Source organism: Mus musculus, chromosome 14 (genome assembly GCF_000001635.26).
Source record: "Mus musculus strain C57BL/6J chromosome 14, GRCm38.p6 C57BL/6J".
NCBI classification, from domain to species: domain Eukaryota; kingdom Metazoa; phylum Chordata; class Mammalia; order Rodentia; family Muridae; genus Mus; species Mus musculus.
In genome coordinates, this window is record NC_000080.6 from 78,984,135 (window position 1) to 79,000,519 (window position 16,385).

General features: G+C 42.9%; 1 protein-coding gene across 5 annotated transcripts in view; it reads left to right on the top strand.

The window, feature by feature from the left end:
- Vwa8 (von Willebrand factor A domain containing 8) overlaps nucleotides 1-16,385 on the top strand; it is a 353,253-nt gene that overhangs the window by 135,077 nt on the left and 201,791 nt on the right. For all 5 annotated transcript variants that reach the window (XR_003950844.1, XM_011245038.3, NM_027906.1 and 2 more), the window contains 3 exons: nucleotides 55-168; nucleotides 10,266-10,434; nucleotides 10,952-11,029. Coding sequence is in view for 4 of the 5 variants with exons in the window: in XM_011245038.3 (XP_011243340.1) it covers nucleotides 55-168; nucleotides 10,266-10,434; nucleotides 10,952-11,029 (361 nt within the window). In the remaining variant the exon portion in view is untranslated. The remainder of the gene's footprint in view (nucleotides 1-54; nucleotides 169-10,265; nucleotides 10,435-10,951; nucleotides 11,030-16,385) is intronic.

Below are 16,385 nucleotides of genomic sequence, written 5' to 3' on the forward strand. Positions count from 1 at the left end.
TGCCTCTCCTTACATCATTGATTAACTTGTTTCCCCCAACCCCTTCCCCATCAGACTGATCCATGACCGGGAGCTCAGCCTGTATGATGGATCTCGGCTGCTGAGGGAGGACAGGTACCTGAGCTTGAAGGAGAAGCTACAACTGACCGATGAGCAGCTACAGAACAGGTCATTTGAAGGACGTTATTATCAGTTTGTTTTTTAACTTTTATTTATTGTATATGTATGTGCATGGATGTGTATGTACACATACTACAGTTCACATACAGGAGCCAGAGAACAACTTGAGGGAATCTCCTGTCTTCTTCCTCCACTTGGGTCTTGGGGAGCCAACTCCTCCTGAGGCTTGGCAGCAAGCCAACCCTTGACTACACTATTCTTAGCGTTAACTTACTGCTAAGCTGAAAGTAGCAGTCTTTATTTTTAGCTAAGCTAGAGTCAAACCAAACAATAACTGAATGGCTTAGTTTGGTGTCCTGTGGATGAGATAGCCTGACACTTCTAAAACCTGAGGTTTAATCTAGGCCCTACTGACTTCTTAGCCTGTACTTTTAAATAACTGTCTCAACTGTATTAAGAAGGTAAGCCAGCTTTACTAGGAAGTCATGGGCATAACTGTGGATGTCCCTGAGGCATTGCTGGCCTCCTGCCCCCAGCTTCCTTACAGCTCTTTCACTAGGTATAACAGTCAAATGCTATGGGTGAGATTCGATTTTCCTGTAGCAGGAAACAACATGAAAACATTTACAAAACACAAATAGAAAAGATTAGACCTGGGAAAATGGCTCAGAAGTTAAAGCACTGTCTACACAGGCTTGATTTAAGTCTGGATCCCCAAAGCCCATATAAAAGCCAGGTACTATGTATACAGGAACTGTAACCCTGGCATATAAAAAGCCAGGTACTATGTATATAGGAACTGTAACCCCGGCATATAAAAAGCCAGGTACTATGTATATAGGAGCTGTAACCCCGGCATATAAAAAGCCAGGTACTATGTATATAGGAGCTGTAACCCCGGCATATAAAAAGCCAGGTACTATGTATATAGGAGCTGTAACCCCGGCATATAAAAAGCCAGGTACTATTTATATAGGAGCTGTAACCCCGGCATATAAAAAGCCAGGTACTATTTATATAGGAGCTGTAACCCCGGCATATAAAAAGCCAGGTACTATGTATATAGGAGCTGTAACCCCGGCATATAAAAAGCCAGGTACTATGTATATAGGAGCTGTAACCCCGGCATATAAAAAGCCAGGTACTATGTATATAGGAGCTGTAACCCCGGCATATAAAAGCCAGGTACTATGTATATAGGAGCTGTAACCCCGGCATATAAAAAGCCAGGTACTATTTATATAGGAGCTGTAACCCCGGCATATAAAAAGCCAGGTACTATTTATATAGGAGCTGTAACCCCGGCATATAAAAAGCCAGGTACTATGTATATAGGAGCTGTAACCCCGGCATATAAAAAGCCAGGTACTATGTATATAGGAGCTGTAACCCCGGCATATAAAAAGCCAGGTACTATGTATATAGGAGCTGTAACCCCGGCATATAAAAAGCCAGGTACTATGTATATAGGAACTGTAACCCCGGCATATAAAAAGCCAGGTACTATGTATATAGGAACTGTAACCCCGGCATATAAAAAGCCAGGTACTATGTATATAGGAGCTGTAACCCCGGCATATAAAAAGCCAGATACTATGTATATAGGAGCTGTAACCCCGGCATATAAAAAGCCAGGTACTATTTATATAGGAGCTGTAACCCCGGCATATAAAAAGCCAGGTACTATGTATATAGGAGCTGTAACCCCGGCATATAAAAGCCAGGTACTATGTATATAGGAGCTGTAACCCCGGCATATAAAAGCCAGGTACTATGTATATAGGAGCTGTAACCCCGGCATATAAAAAGCCAAGTACTATGTATATAGGAGCTGTAACCCCGGCATATAAAAGCCAGGTACTATGTATATAGGAGCTGTAACCCCGGCATATAAAAAGCCAGGTACTATGTATATAGGAACTGTAACCCCGGCATATAAAAAGCCAGGTACTATGTATATAGGAGCTGTAACCCCGGCATATAAAAAGCCAGGTACTATGTATATAGGAGCTGTAACCCCGGCATATAAAAAGCCAGGTACTATGTATATAGGAACTGTAACCCCGGCATATAAAAGCCAGGTACTATGTATATAGGAGCTGTAACCCCGGCATATAAAAGCCAGGTACTATGTATATAGGAACTGTAACCCCGGCATATAAAAAGCCAGGTACTATGTATATAGGAGCTGTAACCCCGGCATATAAAAAGCCAGGTACTATGTATATAGGAACTGTAACCCGGCATGAGGCAGAAGTTTAACCAAGGCAGGCAGATCTTTGAAACTAATTGGCTGACTAGCTTATCCCTGTAGATGAAGTTTCAGGTTCAGTTACAGACCCTGTCTTAAATATAAGGGTAGAAACCAGGGTTCAGATGTATCAGGGACGCAGCTGTAGATAGACCAGTCTGAGCTGAAGGCCAACCTTGTTATTCATAGTGAGGTCAGAGGCAGTCAGGCCTACAGCAAGACCATGTGTCAAAAAATACAACAAAAAAAATGGGGCAATCAGCTGAGGAAAGTTGGCTACCTCTGCTCTCATAAATGCACCTGTACTAACAAGAACCCACACACAGTACACAGCATAGGCACACACATGCACCTGTGCTAATAAGTACACACATGGTACACAACACAGGCACACACATGCACCTGTACTAACAAGTACACCCACACACACACACACAGTACACAGCAGAGACACCACCCTCCCATACACCCCCAAATGAAAAATGATTAAATATGTACAGTGTGTATATTCCCTCCTATTGGATTCATTAATTCTGTTAATATCATAATGGTGGTATGATTGTGAAAGGAGGCCTTGTGTTTGCATGAGCTGCTTTTTGAGGTAGAAGGGATAGATAGGCTTGTGACTGTGTCAGTAAAATAAGCCAAATTAATGGCCCAGGAATTGCCACTGTGAGCAATGTGAGTATAAGCTGATAAAGTCTTAACACTGGGGAAACCCGAATGAAGGGTGTGAACATCTGTGTATAGGTCTTTGCATTTGAAGAAAACTATTTTTCAACTGCATGTCACTCTTCTCTGATGTCGCCCACATGCCGGTACCTTCTGGTGGGCCTTCACATATTGGAGATTGGTACTCTGTGGGAAAGGGACGGGGTTACAATGATGACAAGTTCTTCCTCGTGTACACTGACCTGGAGCAGCCAAAGCTTTACCTTTCCCAAACCAGTGAAGTGTACTGACCATTGAGTGCACAGGAAAGGAAATGTCAACTTCTTGCTACCTGGCTTATTCAAGAAGGACGGTGGATTTCAGAACTGCTTTGTGAGGTGTGCCTGTCAATCCGCTGGAGCTCGGAAGGGCTCGATTTGACACTTAGTGTGTCCCTCTGCATGCACTCAGGGCTTGTACATTGTGTGCATGGGAATCATGCCCAGGGACAAATACAGACTTTGAGAAAGATGAATCAAAGCGACTGAGCAATAGCTCCCGAGCTTGCCTGGCAGCTTCCCCTAGGATGTTGGGAGCTCTGTATTTCTGCCAAATAGCCAGGAAATGACAGCCCTTTTTGGTGGGGGTGGAGTGAGGGTGGTTGGGAGGGGGAGTGGGTACCTATGTTCTCTCTAACAGTCATACAAAGTTTTGCAAATAAAAACACTCCCAGGAACAGAGCGGCCTTCAGCGTCAGGTGGTGGGTTTGGCTTGTGGTGGCCGTTTTGCACACTCGGCTTCTCTCCATCCCCCAGCATCCTGCAGAGACAGCGCAGGGAGGCAACATCAATACTTACTTTTCCTCACACCATTAAAAAAAGTCCAGTATTTCCTAAGCCGGCTAGAACTCTCAAAGCATTTTATGGAAATACCATTCCTCTGTCCTAAGTTCTGTGAACTCCTCTCATGTCCGTCTTTCCATTCTGAGAAGTTTTCTCTCCTAATGCCTAGCAGGTTCTTCTGACGTTTGCCTCCCGTCACCGAGCACCATGCTTCTTAGGCGTTTCTTGATGTGCCAGTGTGGAGAATTGCCCCTCCATCCGGCACACGAATTGAGGGCGCCAGCCTTTGTCCTCTCTGCTCAGTGCATGTACTTTTTCTCCACCCCCTTATTCTTTTGCCATTATTATATTGGTTGGGAGTGGAGTCTTCAGCTGCGTTACTCAGTACACTAAGATAGATAGATGTCTCCCTTGCACCGGTCCTGTCTTCCCTAAGGCTGGTAATTACCTGCACGTGACAGGTGGCACTGTCAGTAAGCACAGCGAGTGGGAGCCTGTGATGTGAGGACGCTGAGGGGAAGTGACCTCTTCTGTGCACACATCACCTTCTCCCCCCAGTCCCTTCTCTCCTCAGGCACACTCTAATCCATGATGCCGAGTTCTCTCGGCTTCCTATTCCTAATGTAGTGCATAAGGAATATGTAGTGCATAGCTCCTGAGCCACCCTAGACCTGGATCTCCCTGGTTTCCCATGTTCCCTTTCTCTCTACTTTTCCTTGTGTAGATGTAGGTTGAATCTCCTGGCCAGAACTTGTATTTTTTTCTCTTTTATATTCTGTCATCCTTTTGTTGTGTCTTCATTAAATTTTCAGAAGCAGGATGTTCTAACAATGATCTTTTCTTGTCTAAAATCCTTCAACCTGTTAAGGGACTGGAAAGATGGCTCAACAGTTAACACATACAATGCTCTTGTCTAGGGCCTGAGTTTGCTTGGCTCACACCATCTATAACTCCAGTTTTAGGGGATCAATAGAGGACAATAAAATAAAATGAATTCATTAAAATATTTCTTGTCAGGTCCAAAGGAATTTGGATTCAATTCTTGTGTATGACTTAGTAACAACAAATGTTTGATGATTATAGTTCTAATTCTAAGGTTCTAAGATCTATTCAGGCTAGCAAGAGCTAAATGAAGTTATATGTCTAGCCTCTTTGTCTTTTCTAGCTTTATTTTGACTCATTACCTAGCATGAGTTGATTCTTTATGTTGTCCACATATACTGTGCCACTCTGGGCAAAAGCATGTAAAGTTTAAGTTCATGATCCAAATTATCTGACCATTAACTTAGATGACTGCAGGTCACAAAGCTTTTTGTAGCATTTATGCAAACTCACTTTCTGTTTTTACTTATGCCTTATTTCCTTCTGGGAGATTAAAAAAAATCACAGATTTGGCAAGGGAGGTTTTGTTGTTTAAAAGGACAGATTTTGGAGGGATGGTCAGAGGTCCTGCCTCATTGTAGCTGCAAATGGAATAGCTCCTATAGTCTTGCACAAATAGATGAATCTATTTCCTCTTAGGAACAGGGTTCTGAGAACAATGTCTACCAGTGCGGGAGCAGAGCCTCCTAAGGAGTGACTGTAAGCTCCTGGGTTTGTTGAAGGTGGATGGTTTAACAGTAAAGAAGACCTAAGAACATCTTTGCCTTTCAACCCAGTTCTGAAAATGCAGATTCCCATCTCTGCTTACAGATAGGAGCAGTTTTCGTACTTGTGTTTGGAAAGATTTCTTCGCTGTCAATAGCAAAAGATTTCCAGTTGTTTTCATCAAGGATAGTAGGGTCTCACATATGAAGGGCAAGGGTGGAGTTGGCCCTTAGGAAATACATAGATTCTGGGTCTTGACTCTTGTCAGGAATCTATCTTCTGTCTTGCATTCATTTGTTTCTAACATCGCAATTGAAGGCTCATAGTAGACTACTTACGGAATGCTTTATTTTTGATTGGTTTATTTACTTTTATGTGTGTTAGTGTATTGCCTACCTGTATAAATGGGTAGCACGTGAGTGCCTGGTGTCCACAGAGATCAGAAGAGGCTACCACCCTGGAACTGGATTTAGATGGTTGTGAAACCCTGTGTAGGTGCTGGAAATTAACACAGTCCTTCACATGAACACTAAGTGTGTGTAAATGCTGATCTGTCTTCAGCTCTAGGAAATGTTTTTGAGTGAGTGAATTATCTTAAGCTGAGATAGACTTTAGACAGCCAACGAAAAATGTTTGCTGGCTGTTTAGGCTATAAGTCTGTTCACTATGACTACCTTGATGGACTTTAATAAAATGATTCCTTGATAGCAGCATAGGGTCCCAGAATTAACAGTGATGGCTGTGGGCTCCCAACCCTTCCAACTTTATGGCATGAACTCAGTTTCAAAATAATATTTAATTCCTTCATTGTTTACTAGTTCTTCCAAGGGCCATATCCTTGGTCATGTCCAGATTTGGGGTTTTACATTTTCCTTAGGCAGTCATATGCTTAACCACCTTTAGAAATGTTAAACTTTTCTTCTATTGTCAAACTGAGAGTGCATGATCACAGTGATGGACCCATATACCAACCACACCTACAGCTCTGCAGGAAGTATGGACCAAAATAGAACTACTTCCTTTAATGAAGTGCTTCTTTAATGAAGTCCCTTTCCAAAAAACTTGTTGGAAAGCAGGAGTAGAAACTCCAGTGTCTGCTCTTGCTGGAACCTGATGCAGAGAAGCAGTTCAGATTTGCAGCCTAGACCTGGGTGTACGTAGACATGCCCTACTAGTTTTTATTTTTAGTTAATATTTTGTTTTTATTGGCTGTTATTGAATGTTGAAAATAGTTCACAATCTCTCAGTCTTTATTAATTACTGATGAATCATAATAATATTTACAGTTCTTATTAGAGTGTATTCTGCAGGCGGTCCTTTATCCTTACTGTGTTAGAAGTGGGCACAGTATGAACATTCTCTCTGACCCTCCTAGAAGCTGCAGCATATTTTTAAACAATTTGTTCATAAAAGAAATCAACAAATTTGAGGGAGGTCCCAGATTTTATGTGTTTGCTTCCTAACCACAAGCCTTAAGGAAATTCTGATTTTTGAAACTAATCCTAACCATTTTTACGGTCAAGGAGCAGTGAGGTGTAATTACTTTTTATTGTGCATTCTGTTTGTCTGTTGATCCAGGGAATACAGCTTCTTGCGTAGATTCATTCAAGAGCAGGTTGAGACTAGCTTTTCAGCAGGAGAATATTTCTAGTTCTTATCCCTTACCACTAACTGTCCTTGGTCTTTTGATCATGGTGATTAGATGCAGCAGCCCCCACTTGCTTACCTGTTATTGATTTCCTTGTTTCAATCAGTGCTCAGCTCCTGTATGGAATGCATTAGGAACGTCTCCATGCCGTGCAGTCCTTGTGTGCAGAGAACGGAACTGTGGCCTGTGCTCACATCTGGGTAACTTGTTGGTTTTGATAGGAGCATTGGTATTATGCCATAGGACGCCAGTTTTAAACTCCTGTTGTAGCCCACAATCTACATCGTTATAGAAACCTTCAGTATCAGTCTTTCAAGTTACTTAAATACATTTTCCACCAAGAGGTAGTACAATTCCCTTCAAAGGACTGGGGCTTATTGACATCCTGCTTCGTTAGGAAGAGCTTTGTTTAGGTGTAGTTCATCTGTGGCACTGCACTTTTATCCTATCCCATTTGATCATTTTTGTATATGCTTCTGAATTCATTACCACAACCAAGACAATGAGCAGATTAACATTTCTTGAAACACCTTTATACCCTTGTGAAGGTGCCCGCCTATCCTCACCGTCCTCTTCCGGTCCTTAGGTATAGCTTGTTTTGTTTGTGTATAGTCAGAATCACACAGCACAGTGTGCACTCCGTTTTGCTAGCTTTTCTACTCAGCTCCTTTGAAATTATTCATGTTGTAATGGTTTATGTTCATCCCATTCCGTTTTATTTTGACTATGATTATTTTTGGTTTTTGAGACAGGGCTTCTCTCTGTAGCCCTGGCTATCCTGGAACTGACTTTGTATAACAGACTGGCCTTGAACAGCAGAGATCTGCCTGCCTCTGTCTCCAGATTGCTGTGATCAACGCATGTGCCACCATTTTATAAGGACGTATATTAGAAAAGATTTTACATTCTCAAACTTAACTTGTACCCACAAACATATTGAACCCCAATAGTCTTCAAATAGTTAAAAAATACATTTTTAGCTACTAACATCTTTAATCCTTAGGAGATGATTCATCTGAAGGAAAAGCCACAGCTTGAATTGTCCTTGTTTTTGTTATCATTGTTAAATTTTAACAAAGTTAGACCTAACCTCGGTTTTATATACTTATAGTCTCTGTTTATGTACTTATAGTGAAGAAGTACTGCTTCAGTCCTTCAGCCTTGGGATTACCCCAAGGGCTGCCGATTCACACTGACAGATTTCTACTCTCTAATTTGCAGACTTAGGAAACTTAGGATCAGGAAATGACTCTCTGTATAACTATTTGTGTACTAGGAAGCCTTGACGGAGACCCTAGAAGACTCAAAGGTCCTTCTCATCCTGTTATTCAGTGGTTTGGTGGGCTGTTTTTATCATCAGCGTGTACCTTGGATTGGTCTCCGTTAGGTTGCCAGCTCCTCCCTCCAGTGCTTGTGAGAATCAATAGTTAAAAAGCTAGCTGTGGACAGTGTATGTTCCAGGCAAGGTCCATCCCCCATATCTACACTCAACCCCCAGCTCCCCTGGGCTCAGTTGCTCTTCTGCTAACTGTGCAGCTTAGCTGTGCTCTGCCTTCTGCCCCTTGGTTTGAGAATACTCACTAGGCGTTCCCTTTGGCTTGTCTGATGGATTTTTAACTTTTATTCCTAATTTGCTGTCCCTCCTCATCTTAAGTGAGAAACTGTATCTGCAGCTTTAATTGTCTGCAGCCAAACTGTGCTCTATGCCCTACCTTCTGCCCAGCCCCAGCCAGGAGTCAGAAGGATCAGGAGTGAATCTGGCATCTGTAATTGAACCCCAGGAAGTCATTCCCTGAGGAGAACTGTGGTACCTGCCTTTTCTAAGGATCCCACGTGCAGTGTCTGCTGTGGTCTGAATACCCAACCCCTCTGAGAGACTCCTGGGGACCTGAGGGCCCAGTCTGTGCTGTATTCCTTCTTTGCTTTCCCAGAACAACTTCTTTTGATACATCATTCCAGACTCTTCTAGAACATACAGACACTCATACACACACACACACACACACACACACACACACGTATGTCTTCTTTTTTAAAAGTTTAGTGACGTGAAATATCTATGAACTTCTAGGAATTCACTCAGTCTTACATCTTTAGGATGGTAATTTCCAAAGTTGCTTTTCTCCCACCTTACAAATAATGACATGGCATCAGGACTTAGAGCTGTGCACTGTCTAGTTGCCACTTTCTCCCCTTTCAGAGTTCTTCTGATTTCACACACATCCCCCTGCCGATACTCCAGCCTCCTGTCCTGTAAGTCTTGGGTTCCGCAGTTGCCAGTGGTACAATGCCAGCTTCATAGCTGTAGTTTTGTTTTCTGCAAACCCTTAGCAAGCACCTGGGCTTTTAGCTATTTTCTCTCAGCAAGAACTATATTACCCTCTAAAAAATGTTTTGTGCCTGGTTAGTCTTAGTAGGATTGATTAAAAACAGAACCCCAACAGTACCACCCACCTGGCTGCACCATAGTATGGGGGACCTTATTTCCTGGCTCCTCCAGACACTCAGTACTTGCCTGCCCAGGAGAAGTATCGCCCTCCCTCCTGCCTGGGAGAAGTATTGCCCTCCCTCCTCGGTGTCCGTGGACGTTGGCATGCTTCCACAGACTTCCTAGGACAGATTTGTTAAATCAGTTTTAAAAATTTTAAATGTTTGTATCAATGACAAATACCTTCAGCTTTCTTTACCTCTTTAACTACTAAATACTCTCTTGCTGACCTAATTATAAATTTAACGTGACCCCATATGCCTGAGTTAAATAACTATATTTTAAAATATTTCCCGACCCCAAATGATGACTGCTAGTTTCTCTGATTCATACAGAGTGGGCTCCTTAAGAAGCGGATTTTGAAAAGGCTTTAAGTGACCATATAAACAAGGAGGATCTATGTAATGAATGTAAGCTTGATGTGGCTGCATGTCAAGGGACTTTGGAGTAGTCACTGTGGGAGGGCTGGAGGTTCATGAGGGCATACTGTACACTTAGCAGTACTTATTCCAGTCTCTTACTCTTGGAATCTTAGGGGTTTTTTCCCAAAGTCCATTCTTTGGATGGATAACAACATTGGCATTATTAATAGAATGAGAGTTTTATTGCTGAGTTCCATGTCCCAGTTTCTATTATGGACAGTTATGTTTTGTTTTGTTTTTTTCTTCTTTCCTTTAGGTCCATTTTTCCTATCCACCCTTCCTTCAGAATCATTGCGTTGGCAGAGCCCCCAATTGTTGGAAGCACAACACAGCAGTGGCTGGGACCAGAATTTTTAACTATGTTCTTTTTCCATCACATGAAGCCTCTTGTGAAAAGTGAAGAAATCCAAGTGATAAAGGAGACGGTAAGAGTGAGGCCTGCTCTAGGCACCATACCCAGCAACTGTGTGCTTCAAAAGTCTCAGAGACAGATCTTGAATGTTCATTTTGTACCCAGGAATCCTTTTGGGCCACCTAGTAACTGGATGTCGGCATATAATATGTGCATTAAAATACACCAAAATTAAATGACTTGTATGAATTACTATTCTACTGTGCAAGTTTGATCTCAGTAAGACAATGCCTTACGTGGCTCTGAAGAATCACATGGAAGCTTACAAATCAGGAGCTGGTGTTCACGGGCATGCTAGATGCCAGCTTCCTGTCTGTGATTGGCTGCATACAGAGAGGGTGGCTTGGTCTTATTTGCCTGGCTGTTTCAAAGAATGCCAGGCCTCAGGTGTTTGCTGAGACAATGAAGTGGTAACTTCATGACTTCAACGTGGACCCAGTACTCAGAGACTATCTAAAAACACTCTCCTGGCATTATTTGCTGAATATCCTCATTTCTTCCTGCTTTTCCTTACTTCCCTCATAAAATAGGTTCCAAATGTACCTCAGGAAGCACTGGAGAAATTGCTGTCAGTCACTCACAAACTCAGGGAGACCCAGGATCCCACAGTAAGTCTGGGTTGTTCCTGCACCTTTGCTGTTGCTGGCCTGCTCAGTCTTCAGCTGCTGCTCCTGTCCCTGTGAATAGTGCAGCCCTGGTACCACTGCTCCTGTCCCTGTGCATAGTACAGCCCTGGTACCACTGCTCTTGTCCCTGTGCATAGTGCAGCCCTAGTACCACTGCTCCTGTCCCTGTGCATAGTACAGCCCTGGTACCACTGCTCCTGTCCCTGTGCATAGTACAGCCCTGGTACCACTGCTCTTGTCCCTGTGCATAGTGTAGCCCTGGTACCACTGCTCCTGTCCCTGTGCATAGTACAGCCCTGGTACCACTGCTCTTGTCCCTGTGCATAGTGCAGCCCTAGTACCACTGCTCTTGTCCCTGTGCATAGTGCAGCCCTAGTACCACTGCTCCTGTCCCTGTGCATAGTACAGCCTTGGTACCACTGCTCCTGTCCCTGTGCATAGTACAGCCCTGGTACCACTGCTCTTGTCCCTGTGCATATTACAGCCCTGGTACCACTGCTCTTGTCCCTGTGTATAGTGCAGCCTGGTACCACTGCTCTTGTCCCTGTGCATAGTGCAGCCTGGTACCACTGCTCTTGTCCCTGTGCATAGTGCAGCCCTGGTACCACTGCTCTTGTCCCTGTGCATAGTGCAGCCCTGGTACCACTGCCTTGAGCGCTGTGGCCCTTCCTCACTCAGCCATGGAGGATGGCGTAGCTTCAGAGGCATCAGTGAGGTCCTGTGGCTCTACACTATCCCTCCATCCTGTCTGCTGAGGGGCACCCTCTGTTGCCTAGGCCTTCATCTTTACCTTCTAATTTTTCTTCACTGACAGACTGCTCATATTTCTATTTCAGGAAAAAGACAATTATTCTTTATAAAAAAGCAGTTAGTTGTATGCATGTGCATATAGGGGTCAGAGACAACTGATAGGAGTGATTTCTCTCCACCCACCATGTGGGTTCCAGGGACCACTCTCCGGGTTGTCAGGCTTGGTAGCAGGCACCTTTAACCACTGAGCCATCTTGCTCACACAAGGGCAATAATTCTGTCTTTGTTTTTATCTGTAAAATGGGGCAAGGATCTTATAAGACAAGTGTAGTGATTAAACATAAATGCATATGTTTTTAAATTTTGCTTAGTAGTTGCTTAATAAATAGTAGTTTCCTTGTTGAACTGGATACTTTAGGTTTATTATAAATTCAACATATATAACTATCTCTTAAATAACTATCTTTAACTCTGTTCATGTTCCTGTTTTAATCTGCTGAACTGCCTAAATTTGAAGCCTTGATATCCCCTGACCTGTGCCTTTCTGATACAGTCGCTTATTCTGAAAGCAGGTCTCTCCAGTGACTTTGAGGTTAATCTGCTGTAATCTGTAGTCAGCAACTGTCCTTGTCTCAGACTTTCACAAAGTTTGTCCTGGAATATTACTTCCTCTTTATTGACCCTTCACTAGTAACTATCTGAAGCCCGGATCTCTGCTAGTTTTCTGCAAAAGCTTAACAAATTACCATTGCTATTTTAACAAATTGTGCCTTGATAAAGAAATTTTTGGTCTGGACAAAAGATTTTGAAATCAATCACAGTGGAAGTGTCAACAAAGCTGCACACCTGGGAGAACTCCCTCTTAGTTCCTTCTCACTGGGAGACTGCTACCAGCATTCCTCCATCTGTGGTCTCATTGTCCAAGCCTCCTTCTGTATTCCCATCAGCTCTGCTGTATCTGCTTGAGTTTTCTTCTGCCTTCTTACAGAGAGATGCATTTGGGGAAGCACCAAATTAATCCAAGATAATGTCCTTTTAAAAAATTCTTAATCTCGGCAGCAGCGGTCGCCATCTTGGTCCGGGACCCGCCGAACTTGGGAGGTTAGTCTGAACAGGTGAGAGGGTGCGCCAGAGAACCTGACAGCTTCTGGAACAGGCAGAAGCACAGAGGCGCTGAGGCAGCACCCTGTGTGGGCCGGGGACAGCCGGCCACCTTCCGGACCAGAGGACAGGTGCCCGCCCGGCTGGGGAGGCGACCTGGGCCACAGCAGCGGCGGTCGCCATCTTGGTCCGGGACCCGCCGAACTTAGGGAATTAGTCTGAACAGGTGAGAGGGTGCGCCAGAGAACCTGACAGCTTCTGGAACAGGCGGAAGCACAGAGGCGCTGAGGCAGCACCCTTTGTGGGCCGGGGACAGCCGGCCACCGTCCGGACCGGAGGACAGGTGCCCGTCCGGCTGGGGAGGCGGCCTGGGCCACAGCAGCAGCGGTCGCCATCTTGGTCCGAGACCCGCCGAACTTAGGAAATTAGTCTGAACAGGAGGAGGTCCAAATACAAGATATCTGCGCACCTTCCCTGTAAGAGAGCTTGCCAGCAGAGAGTGCTCTGAGCACTGAAACTCAGAGGAGAGAATCTGTCTCCCAGGTCTGCTGACAGACGGTAACAGAATCACCAGAAGAACAATCTCTAAACAGAGTCAACTATAACTACTAACTCCAGAGATTACCAGATGGCGAAAGGTAAACGGAGGAATCTTACTAACAGGAACCAAGACCACTCACCATCACCAGAACCCAGCACACCCACTTCGCCCAGTCCAGGGAACCCCAACACACCTGAGAACCTAGACCTAGATTTAAAAGCATATCTCATGATGATGGTAGAGGACATCAAGAAGGACTTTAATAAATCACTTAAAGAAATACAGGAGAACACTGCTAAAGAGTTACAAGTCCTTAAAGAAAAACAGGAAAACACAATCAAACAGGTAGAAGTCCTTACAGAAAAAGAGGAAAAAACATACAAACAGGTGATGGAAATGAACAAAACCATACTAGACCTAAAAAGGGAAGTAGACACAATAAAGAAAACTCAAAGCGAGGCAACACTAGAGATAGAAACCCTAGGAAAGAAATCTGGAACCATAGATTTGAGCATCAGCAACAGAATACAAGAGATGGAAGAGAGAATCTCAGGTGCAGAAGATTCCATAGAGAACATCGGCACAACAATCAAAGAAAATGGAAAATGCAAAAAGATCCTAACTCAAAATATCCAGGAAATCCAGGACACAATAAGAAGACCAAACGTACGGATAATAGGAGTGGATGAGAATGAAGATTTTCAACTCAAAGGTCCAGCAAACATCTTCAACAAAATTATTGAAGAAAACTTCCCAAATCTAAAGAATGAGATGCATATGAACATACAAGAAGCCTACAGAACTCCAAATAGACTGGACCAGAAAAGAAATTCCTCCCGACACATAATAATCAGAACATCAAATGCACTAAATAAAGATAGAATACTAAAAGCAGTAAGGGAAAAAGGTCAAGTAACATATAAAGGCAAGCCTATCAGAATTACACCAGATTTTTCACCAGAGACTATGAAAGCCAGAAGAGCCTGGACAGATGTTATACAGACACTAAGAGAACACAAACTGCAGCCCAGGCTACTATACCCAGCCAAACTCTCAATTATCATAGAGGGAGAAACCAAAGTATTCCACGACAAAACCAAATTCACGCATTATCTCTCCACGAATCCAGCCCTTCAAAGGATAATAACAGAAAAAAACCAATACAAGAACGGGAACAACGCCCTAGAAAAAACAAGAAGGTAATCCCTCAACAAACCTAAAAGAAGACAGCCACAAGAACAGAATGCCACCTTTAACAACTAAAATAACAGGAAGCAACAATTACCTTTCCTTAATATCTCTTAACATCAATGGTCTCAACTCGCCAATAAAAAGACATAGACTAACAAACTGGCTACACAAACAAGACCCAACATTTTGCTGCTTACAGGAAACTCATCTCAGAGAAAAAGATAGACACTACCTCAGAATGAAAGGCTGGAAAACAATTTTCCAAGCAAATGGTATGAAGAAACAAGCAGGAGTAGCCATCCTAATATCTGATAAGATTGACTTCCAACCCAAAGTCATCAAAAAAGACAAGGAGGGACACTTCATTCTCATCAAAGGTAAAATCCTCCAAGAGGAACTCTCAATTCTGAATATCTATGCTCCAAATACAAGAGCAGCCACATTCACTAAAGAAACTTTAGTAAAGCTCAAAGCACACATTGCGCCTCACACAATAATAGTGGGAGACTTCAACACACCACTTTCACCAATGGACAGATTATGGAAACAGAAACTAAACAGGGACACACTGAAACTAACAGAAGTGATGAAACAAATGGATCTGACAGATATCTACAGAACATTTTATCCTAAAACAAAAGGATATACCTTCTTCTCAGCACCTCATGGTACCTTCTCCAAAATTGACCACATAATAGGTCACAAATCAGGCCTCAACAGATTCAAAAATATTGAAATTGTCCCATGTATCCTATCAGATCACCATGCACTAAGGCTGATCTTCAATAACAAAATAAATAACAGAAAGCCAACATTCACATGGAAACTGAACAACACTCTTCTCAATGATACCTTGGTCAAGGAAGGAATAAAGAAAGAAATTAAAGACTTTTTAGAGTTTAATGAAAATGAAGCCACAACGTACCCAAACCTTTGGGACACAATGAAAGCATTTCTAAGAGGGAAACTCATAGCTATGAGTGCCTTCAAGAAAAAACGGGAGAGAGCACATACTAGCAGCTTGACAACACATCTAAAAGCTCTAGAAAAAAAGGAAGCAAATTCACCCAAGAGGAGTAGACGGCAGGAAATAATCAAACTCAGGGGTGAAATCAACCAAGTGGAAACAAGAAGAACTATTCAAAGAATTAACCAAACGAGGAGTTGGTTCTTTGAGAAAATCAACAAGATAGATAAACCCTTAGCTAGACTCACTAAAGGGCACAGGGACAAAATCCTAATTAACAAAATCAGAAATGAAAAGGGAGACATAACAACAGATCCTGAAGAAATCCAAAACACCATCAGATCCTTCTACAAAAGGCTATACTCAACAAAACTGGAAAACCTGGACGAAATGGACAAATTTCTGGACAGATACCAGGTACCAAAGTTGAATCAGGATCAAGTTGACCTTCTAAACAGTCCCATATCCCCTAAAGAAATAGAAGCAGTTATTAATAGTCTCCCAGCCAAAAAAAGCCCAGGACCAGACGGGTTTAGTGCAGAGTTCTATCAGACCTTCAAAGAAGATCTAACTCCAGTTCTGCACAAACTTTTTCACAAGATAGAAGTAGAAGGTATTCTACCCAACTCATTTTATGAAGCCACTATTACTCTGATACCTAAACCACAGAAAGATCCAACAAAGATAGAGAACTTCAGACCAATTTCTCTTATGAACATCGATGCAAAAATCCTTAATAAAATTCTCGCTAACCGAATCCAAGAACACATTAAAGCAATCATCCATCC